At 34.6% G+C, this 10,392-nt stretch overlaps 1 protein-coding gene across 3 annotated transcripts in view; it reads right to left on the minus strand.

The window, feature by feature from the left end:
• LOC21385145 (probable protein phosphatase 2C 33) overlaps positions 1–2,967 on the minus strand; it is a 4,233-nt gene extending 1,266 nt beyond the window's left edge. The window contains exons 1-6 of one of the 3 annotated variants that reach the window (XM_024168345.1): positions 2,696–2,967; positions 2,372–2,477; positions 1,784–2,204; positions 968–1,330; positions 764–881; positions 318–541 (exon numbers count right to left, since the gene is read on the minus strand). In XM_024168345.1, the coding sequence (XP_024024113.1) occupies positions 318–541; positions 764–881; positions 968–1,330; positions 1,784–2,053 (975 nt within the window). In that variant the 5' untranslated portion in view covers positions 2,054–2,204; positions 2,372–2,477; positions 2,696–2,967. The other 2 variants (XM_024168346.1, XM_010102345.2) reach the window with 2 other exon arrangements.
• Between the last annotated feature and the right edge of the window lie 7,425 nt (positions 2,968–10,392).

Below are 10,392 nucleotides of genomic sequence, written 5' to 3' on the forward strand. Positions count from 1 at the left end.
TTTATATTTTTTTTTTTTTTTTTTTTTCCCATGGATAAACGTCACAGCTCAATTTGACAGTACGAGCTTGAGGCATATATGCACACTGTATATGGTAATTATCAAGGTAGCAAAGCAATTGAAAGAATCAAATTAGTTAGTGAATCAAAATCCACACAAGATCCTCAAAAAGAAAAAAAAAATCCACACAAGTAATAGTAGTAAGAATAATATGAGCCATCATTTTATTTTTAGGCGGAGAAGGTTGGGTTAGAATATCAATTATCAGTTACAAAATAAATACTTATGAAAAATCATTACAAAGGTTAACCTCTTACCCCATCTGTTGCCAATATAACAAATTCATCCTTGTCGCTGACACGGTAATAGGAAACATCAGGGACAGAAATTAGGCCAAAGTCTTTTAGACAAAAATCTCCGAAGGCCCGAGCCATAGCAAGACCAGGAGAGTCATAGTTAGGCAGCCAAACTCGAGTAATCTCAGGCTCGCTTTTTAGTGCAAATACCCGCCCCTTGCATAGTCTAATCCTCTCTGCTTCCTCTACATGGAAACACAAGTTTTTCAAATGATTTATTTTATTAGATACACACCAGAATCTGTGAATTGATATGAAATCTTGCGTTCTCAATGTAGAAATAAGGATATGAACAGTATAATACATACTACAGCATCTTGAAAATATACAATAATAAAAGCAGGGATCCAAGTTCCAGAACAAGTTATTGTTAGTTTATTCAGCCAACATTAGGGAGAGAGAGATACTTGGAATACTTGGTTTAAGGTCAACAGTCAATTGAACTGCAATGAAGGGGTTATCCTTATCTCTGGTACCCAACACGGCTCTCGAGTCCCCGATATTTCCAATAACAAGGTCTTGGCCCTGTAAACAAACTCCAGATATTAGAGCACATGTTTGGGTTTCATCACAGGTAAAGAAAGACAGAGTTGTGTAAAATATCAAAGTACCTGCTTGACCAGGGCTACTGCTGTTGTCCCACTGCAATAGCAGTCAATATGAGGATGAAGTTTGAGTTCCTTGTCCATTACCCTAAAAGCTTTCAGAAATGAATCTTTCAATGTCGAAAAAATCTGAGTATGTTTATCACCGTTTGCAAGCGCAGGTGTGGATGCAATCTCTTCAGGGTTGAGACTTCCCATAGCACCAATACTGCCTCCGGCAAGCCCATTTTTGGAGCTAATAATTAATTCCCACAGGGAACTCAGCTTTAAAGGTAGAGAGTCCCTCACCTTTCTGGCAACCAAATGTCCATAAGGACCATGGCCATCAAATACACCACAAAAGGTGGTATCTGCCTTTGAACTGAAATTCTGCAAAACAGAAGAACCTCGTTTTCAGAACCAATAAATAGAGTCTCCAAGGAAGCAATTACAATAAGGAATTCACATTCCAACTTCCCAAAGGACCAATTCCATTACAGTTAATCCAATCGACCATGTAGAATTGGTGATCTTTAGCCGTTGCATTATCAAAGTTTTCACATTACAGTTAATCCAATAGACCGTTATATCAGGAACATGATTTAGTAAACCCAATTGGAACTACCTGACATAAAGTTATTTTCATATGACTCCAATTGTAAAACGGAAGCCCTTGAATCAAACGGCCTCACCCAGGTTTTACCCTTAAAACAACCAAGGTATCCAGGGTAAGATTGAATAAATCAATTACCCTGATTAAATAATAAGAAAATGAAAACCCAACAGCAAACGTACTCTCTGACTGGACAAATAGAAAACAAAAAGTCCAAAGCAGGAAAGTACCTCCCAGACGATCATGGCGTCCTGGTTGACTCCTTTCTTGCCTTGCTTAGTGAAAAGTGACGCTGTATCGGAGAAGCCGTTCAGACACATCCTCCCGGGCACTCGGCGCAGCCATAACTCCATCTTAGCGTCAACCGCTGAGGAGGAGGATGAGGACGACGTAGTCCTCCTGAGCTTCATCCGGTCCTTCCTCTTCTCCGATGACAATGAGGCCCTACTGTATGCAAGGCCAGCGCCGGCGGGGCCTTCACCGGCGAGGCAGGAGCCCATTCCTAGGGCCCTGACTATTTCCAGCAAGCACTCCAGGCCTACTAAACAGTCAGAGCCCCTTCCCCTCCTCTCCACCACCGGATCCGTCGTTGCTTTCACCAGTTTCCGGAATCACTATCGCTAGCTCATCTCCAGATCGCCAAAAGAAAATCTAAATTTTGGATTTTGATCAAGACGATTGGAAAAAATAAAAAGAAAGAAAGAAAGAACAGAATGATTGCCAATCAAATTGAACTAAAATAAACCTCCGACGTTGATTGAACGAAATCGTTGACAAAACCCGAAATTCTATACAATTCGATAAGATTAACCACGTACCAAAGCGAAAGAGTTGATTGCCAAGAGAACTATGGTGAATAAGTATCCGATTTCATCAAACGGAAACGATGTCGAATTAGCTGCAAATTTTTATTTCTTTTCTTTTCTACCAATCAAATCAAAATGAAATCAACCTCCGAGACGATTTACCAAATCCAAAACTCCACACCATTCCATACGATTACCATACCGTGAAAACCAAAACTAAAGAAATACAAAACGTCAATTGAAAAACTTTTATTTTCTCTTCTGCCAATCAAATCATAACGAAACCCGAAACCTTACAAAAATGATTACAAGAGAAAGAGAGGAAAAGGAATTCACCGAATAAGCGACGAAGAAAAGACAGAAACGGAAAAGCTGAGAATCCAGAAACGCCGCGGAGAATGGCGATCAGAAGAGCATCATCACCAGATCATCAATCGGAAACGATAATCATGAAGAAAGTTTCATCCAATTATACACACGTATATATATATACATATATATAGAAAGATATTGTAATAAAAGAAAAAATAGAAATGTAGGATCTATCTATCCTATCCAATTGCAGTGGACTTTCTCCTTTTTTTTGGCCTCGCGCAGCTTCCGTCTCATTTCTTTCTTCTGTTCTATTTATTTTTCATTATTAGGGCTTGTTTATAGTTCAACGCATTTAGATATGACTTTCTCTAAAAGTTAACCGAGAGCTTTGATCAACGACATTGGAAAGCTTATTTGCTGTTAATTTAAGTTTTTAATTTAAATTAAGATGTATTTTAAAATTTTTAATTGTAATAAAAAAATTAAAATGTAATATTTTTTAAAAATTTTTAATTATAAAAATTTAAAAGTGAAAATTTGAATCAGGAGACGTTTGGTAAGAGAATTTATACCTTAATTTAAATCATGATTCATAATTTATTACAGTATTTTTTCTCATAAAAAATACACATAAATTAAAAATTATTTTAATATCATAATTATAATTTATGAACAAAATATTTTTTTAGTGTGGTGAATGAGACAAAAAATAATGATTTTTTGTTTAGTTTTTGTTTTTTCTTGACTGGCAACCGTTTGACGTTAACAGTAAATATTTGGATCAACTTTTTTGCCGGTCATATTTGGATCAACTTTTTTGCTGGTCATATTTGGATCAACTTTATTTATTTTGGAATGTCATCCCAAATATTAGTGGGCGTAAATTAACTTTGTGAAGCTATGGTCAAACGACATAATGGATAACTTGGCTCCATAAGATTACGGTGATGTTTAATTTATAGATTAGAATTATGTGATTATAATTATTTTTTATTTACGTGCATTTTTTATGAGAAAAAATACTGTAACAAACTATAAATTATGATTCAAATCATAATTTAAATCATCCAACTAAACATTCTTTGCATTATTGCCCTGTTTGTTATGCTAAATAAGTACAAAATTTTGGAGTAAATCTATGATTTGTCTCTTAGTTCTATTTTCTTTCTAGAATTAGTCGCTTAATAAATTTTCTCGAATAAATAACCCCAAACTAAAAACAAGTGTTATGGGCTGTCATCTATTAATTTTTAAATGAAAACCGTAAAATTGGACTTGTGAAAACTCAATAATTTTTTTTTCTCCCTCTTAGAAATAGTCGTGTGTTGAAAGCTATAACAAATTCTGATGGTAACTGATAACAATTGCCAAAGGTAGTTACTTTATTAGAAATGGATGGAAATGTTAAATATGACAATTATATCAAAGTTACTCTCTAAAGTAATGTAACGCCTTTTAGAATTAAATATGTTTAATTATGTTAAATTATGAGTTATTAGTATGTCTAATTTAATTTTCTCAATTAATTAAGAAACTTTAAGTTATTTTTAATATTTATGATTTCACCCTAAAATTTTTTGACAGTACACTTAATTTTAATGTATTTTCTTTTACTTTTCCCTAATTCTTTTCGTTTTCTTTTCTTCTTTCTTTTCCTTTTCTTTTCTTTCTTTTCTTTTTCTTTTTCCCTTCCCTTCTTTCCCGTGGCCAGTGTTGAAACTTTGCGCCGGCGGGCTTGCCCGAAGCATGAATTTTTCAGGCTTGGCGGGCAGGCCCAAAGGCTGACCCGTTCAACTCCATTTTTCAGGCTTGGGCTCGGGCTGCCCAAAAATGGACAATTCGCCGGAGCCCGCCACCGTGATATCGCCGTCCGCCAAAATTTTTTTGAATTTTTTCACTCAGGCCCGAGCGGTCCAAATTGCCCGAAGCCCGACCCCGACCAATGGATATATTTTTTACCATTGGTGCCTAACCCGAACCGCAGCCCGAACTGCCCGAATCCAACAGTTTTTTTTTTACCGTTGCCTGATTTTCGGCCCGAACCCAACTTGCTGAGTCAAAAAAAATTGTTGGATCCGAATTTGGGGGAAAAATATCAATTTTTTAACCCAAAAATTTTTCTATAAATAACTTATCCCCCACACATTTTCCTCACCCAAACTCTCTCAATCTCTCTCAATCGCTCTCATTTTCTCTCAATCCCTCTCAATTTCTCTCAATCTCTCACAATCTATCTCAATCTCTCTCAATTTCTCTCAATCTCTCTCAATCTCTCATATCTCTCTCACAATTTTTTCAAAAAACTATCACAATATCCTAAAGTTCTCTCTCTCAAATCGCTCTTATTTTTTATAACGGATTCTTTTGGTTATAGTGGTATTCCTGTTGATACCCAGCACAACGTGGAAGAAAGGTAATTTCCCACTAATGAATTTATTAGGCAGGAATCTACTAATTCGAGCCCTGGTGGACGTACTGAATGACGTGATTGCAATGGTGGTGGGTGTGGAGAAGCGGCGAGTGCAAATATTATTAATCCGAGCCATGGTGGATGTACTGGAGGTAGTGATCGCAATGGTGGTGGGCGTGGACGTACTGCGTCTGCAAGTGTTGCAACCTCCAAGAGGAAATGCAAATGCACCTCAACAGTTTGGGATCACTTCGACACAATTGAGGAGATCGACAATGAAGGTAATACTAAACATATTGTTTAGTGTAACTATTGTTTATCCAAATTACAATTTGATACTATTCACGGCACAACACACTTGAGAAGACACTCCGAAAAGTGTCTTCAAAAGCTTAGCTAGTCCAGCGGAGCCAAACTCCGCCAAACACAATTATGTTTTGATCGCGCAACCGGTGGTCTAACCACTTAGAAATACGATCCGCAAGTAGATTGTATGGAAGTTGCGCGAATGGTAGCAGCATTAGATCAACTACTTAATTTTGTAGAGCATCCTAATCTGCAACGATATATTAAAGTTGTATATAATCATACTGTACAGTTCACTTCAAAAACTACTCTTAGGAAAGATTTATTAAAATTATTTAAAAAATGAAAAGAAGCATTAATAAACCTTTTACACTCGACTAGCGGTTGCGTTGCGCTAACGGCATATATTTAGTCTGCTGTTGCCAATAAAGATTTTTTATCTATAACCAGACATTACTTTAGTTTTAAATGTGTTTTAGGATCACATAACGCCGATTTAATATATAATACAATTTTAAATGTAATTGATGAATTTAGATTAATAGATAAAGTAATGGCTATAACATTACATAACGCTAGTGCAAATACTAAAGTAATTGAGTACTTAAAAAATGATTTGAGTTTATTTGGTGGTGGTTCTATTTTTCACCAACATTGTGCATGCCACGTAATTAATTTAATAGTTAAATCCGGTTTAAAAGAAATAGGTACTCACATTAAAAGAATTAGAGATAATATTGCATAGATTTAAGGTAGTAACCAAAGAGAACAAGATTGATTTTGGTTCTTACAAGCATTAAATCTACTGTTGGTTTCTGAGTCGAATTTTGATGTGGAAGCGTGAGGGTAACGGATCATGTATAACAAAAATTTTCTTAAAACTCTTGAGATACTCTATAGATTATATTAATTTATGCACAAATAAATTAATCACATTAATTTATTTAATAAGAACTCAATTAGAAATTATACCTAGCTACCGGTTAGTATGATAGCTTGAGTTCTTTGACCACGAATAATCCTTACGCCAAAGCCTTGTGTTTAAAAAATCAATGTCTTCCACGTCAATTCTTAGAACCCCGAAGACGTGTGTGTGGGCACACCTAAGACAAAACAGGTTGTTATAAACACTCGAATTTCCACAAACACCAACACATGCACGTTGTGGAATTTTTGGAGAAAATTTTTTCCTCTCACTCTTTAGAAAAATTCGGCCACACTCCTAAAATTTGGTGCAAAAATTGTGTCTTACAATTTTCTACTATTCTCTTATTTATAGAGTAGAAGTCAAACTCCTAGAAGGAATCCAATTTTTATCTCTAAGATAAAGCTTGTTAATTATTTCCTATTTGAATTTGGAACAAAATCTCCCACTTTCATATCCTAGGTGTGGCCGGCCATGTATGGGGATTCTTATCCCTGTATGACACCAATTACAGATAGGGAAGAAAGAGAAAATCATCCTTTATCCTACAGTCCAATTTTGAATCAAATTCAAATTCCAATTTAAGTCAAACTAAAATAAATTTGAATTCTAAATTGAATAATTTATCAAAAAAGTTTAAATGGATAAATCTAGATGTGTTCACACTGTGTGTTTACACTGTGTGTTCACACTCTGTGTTCACACTATGTGTTCACACTGTGCCTTGTGTTCACACTATGTTAACACCTTCACATAAGTGATCCAAAATTCAAATTCAAATTTAAATAATCAAATTATTTAATTTATAATTAACTCTTAAATAATTATTCTCGAGTGCTTAATTTTAGAATTCTGTAATTCTAAAATTCTCATTTTACCCTTTGTGTTTTGTAGAATTACTAGGACGACGCGGGAACTAATGGACCTATAATCCCGAGCTCCAATAAAATTAATAATTAATTAAACACTTTAATTAATTAATTAATTCTAATAGTTACTCCACTATAAACTTGGAATAACACTATCGAAATTATAGACATAAATTACTTCTAAATTGTGAAGTGTCCATTTGATATAGTCACTGCATATAGATTAATCCTCCATAAATAATTCATAATTAGAGCTAGGTAGAATCCGTTAACCTCTCTAATTATATCTTCATTCTTGAGTACCATTGATTCTCTAATGGATAGTGATTCATAATACACATTCATGAACCAGAGCGCTCTTACTAATCCAAGTACCGAATCAACACTCAAGGGAATTATTTATCTGCTTCTTTCTCAAGAAGGAATGGATTCCATCTCATATAATAACATTCCCGGCTACCTACTTCATCATGTCTCCAAAATATAAGGAATAGGATTCAGGGTCTCAGAATACGTACTGAGTAAATTAAAAGACACAAATCCATAAATAGGAGTCTGCTAAGAACTCATGATTAAGATCAGTCTATATATGACCATCGGTAGACTCAATTAGAATTTCTATACTTAATACACTCATTAGAAATTCTTAGAACTCAGAAATTATTAGAAATTCATATTGTGTCTGTGTCCCTGTTCCACATAATCTCATTATGCGTAATACACTCATTCAATATCTTGTCATATTAACAGTGCGGATAACATCGTTCCATTCTAAATGTGAATGACATGTATTAGTAATGTTGTAATTAAAGATTCTAAACTTTAATTAAATTAATTACGAACATTACTTTTTGATTATTATCCTTAAACATTATCCTCCCGCATACAACACTTATATACAATGGTTAAGGTCACATAAATAATCACAAAATATTAATTTGATATTCATAAAATATTCACAAATATATACACATAAAATGATGAATAAACTCTTTTATTAAATAAATAATAAATATCCTATTACATCATATGCTTCTAGGACACCATTCCCAACATCTACCTCCTGGAGCATTAGTCTTAGATATGCCTGTAAGATAGAACTCAACTTATATTATGCTTCAAGAATGCATCCCCTATAAGGATGCTATAAGAAATTATATCTGTGTAAAATTAGGAACATGACATATAGACACATATGATAAGCAAATTGCTGAAGTTTTGTATCAATTTTTAGGTAGGTTTCATGAAGTTACTTTAAAACTTAGTGGAACATATTACCCAACATCACCTTTAGCTTTAGGTGAACTTTTACGAATTAGTGTTTTATTTAGTGAATATAAGGCGGACCCAATCTTAGAAGTTCCTATCCATTCTATGGAAAAGAAATTTAAAAAATATCGGTGTAAGTTATCTTTGTTGTATGGCTTTGGTACTATTTTTTTATCATAGATTAAAATTAGACGGTTTAGAAAGTGGTTTAGAAAACTTAGGTGAATTTTTAGGCATCAATTGTTTGGACCAATTTCCAACAATAAAGGAAAAAATGTTTTTGATCTACAATAAATATGAGAATAGGTTTAGAAGCACAAACTCTGGAATATAGGAACCACAACAACAAGATGAAAACCCGCCTTCATTCTTGAATGTTTTCGGGTTGAAGAAGAAGAAGAAGACAACTCAAACAGAAGTTGGGAGTGGATCTTCATCGATAAGTGACAGAGGTGGCGGCGGCTTTAACGAGCTTATGGCGTACCTCAGTGAGAGCTTAGTAGTCGACGGTACTTGAGAATTGTTTGAGTTAGTTCAATGGTGGAGGGCATGAGCATTAACTTGGCCAATCTTAACTCGATTGGCAATGGATATATTTTCGATCCCAGTCTCCACTGTTTCATCCGGATAAGCCTTCAGTACGACAAGACGAATACATGAGGAATGCTGCAACGCATTGCAAAGGGACATTGTTAAAGCCTTGGTCTGCATTAAGGATTGGGATCCTACCTATCAACGTATATAGGATAAAATTTCGCCGACAAGTCAAGAATGGATCGATGAATTTAATATATTAACATTTAATTTTGAAGACGATCCTTCAGCTTCAAATTAAATTGTAAATTTGTAATTTGTAAATATGTATTTGCTTTTGCTATTGTAATTGTATATTTAGACTTTGTAAGTTTGTAAAATTTGTAATTCGTCACAAAATGATTGCACTCTTTTTTTCTTACCAAGTTTTTATCCCAATTGGATTTTTCTTGGTAAGGTTTTTAATGAGGCAATCATGAATTATGAATTTAAAAATTAATACACAAAAATTCAAGCATTCCGGGCGGGCTAAGGCTGTCTGACCGGGCTCGGGCAGCCAAAGTCAGGCCCGTGGCCTGTCCATGGGCCTTCTCTGGCTTGGACAGGCAACCTGAATATTTCGAACGGGTCGGGTCAGGCATTGGGCATAAAATCAGTATTTTCAGGCGGTCGCGGGCGGCCCGTCCAAAGTTTTAGCACTACTTAAGGATGGGTTTAGGTCAAGATTAGGATCGAGATCAGGAGTTGTAACTAAAGTGAACGCTGGGACTAGATTATAAATAAGGGTCGGGGCAAATGGCCCTCCTCAGCATATGATTAATAAGTATTAATCTTGTTAAACGAAAATATAAATAAGGGAGTTTTGAATAACTAACTAAATTAAATAAAATAAAATAAAATAACACTTGAAATAAATAAAGAAGAAAACATAGCAATAAAACAACGGTTAAAGGATCAATCTCCACCACTAGACAATAGAATTATGACGAATATCCAATACTATCCCCAACTTCCCATCAAAATATCAACCGTAAATAACAACAAGTTATGTTATCTTATTCTTTGCTTAGTTCGTTGTTAAGCAAAACAAGTTCTTCGCTTTATCCCTTTTCCTCAAACAACCTAGAACAAGCTCTTTGGATTAATCCAAAGTAAGTATTACGATGAGAAAGATAGGTTGATATAAGTAATAAACACATAAACTCGAAATATTTAACCTAGGTTATGTTCTTCATGCAAGTATATGAAAGGTTGGCCACAATCAATAATAACAATTGCTATTAATGATTAAGAATTCAAGACAATTACGGATTAAGACTCCTAATCTAATAATAGAATATTTTCAAGTCCTATTCAGTTGGCCACCCAAACAAAACAAGAACATAATCCTAAACAATCTCAATAC

Source organism: Morus notabilis, unplaced genomic scaffold (assembly GCF_000414095.1).
Source record: "Morus notabilis unplaced genomic scaffold, ASM41409v2 Scaffold493, whole genome shotgun sequence".
Taxonomy (NCBI): Eukaryota; Viridiplantae; Streptophyta; class Magnoliopsida; order Rosales; family Moraceae; genus Morus; species Morus notabilis.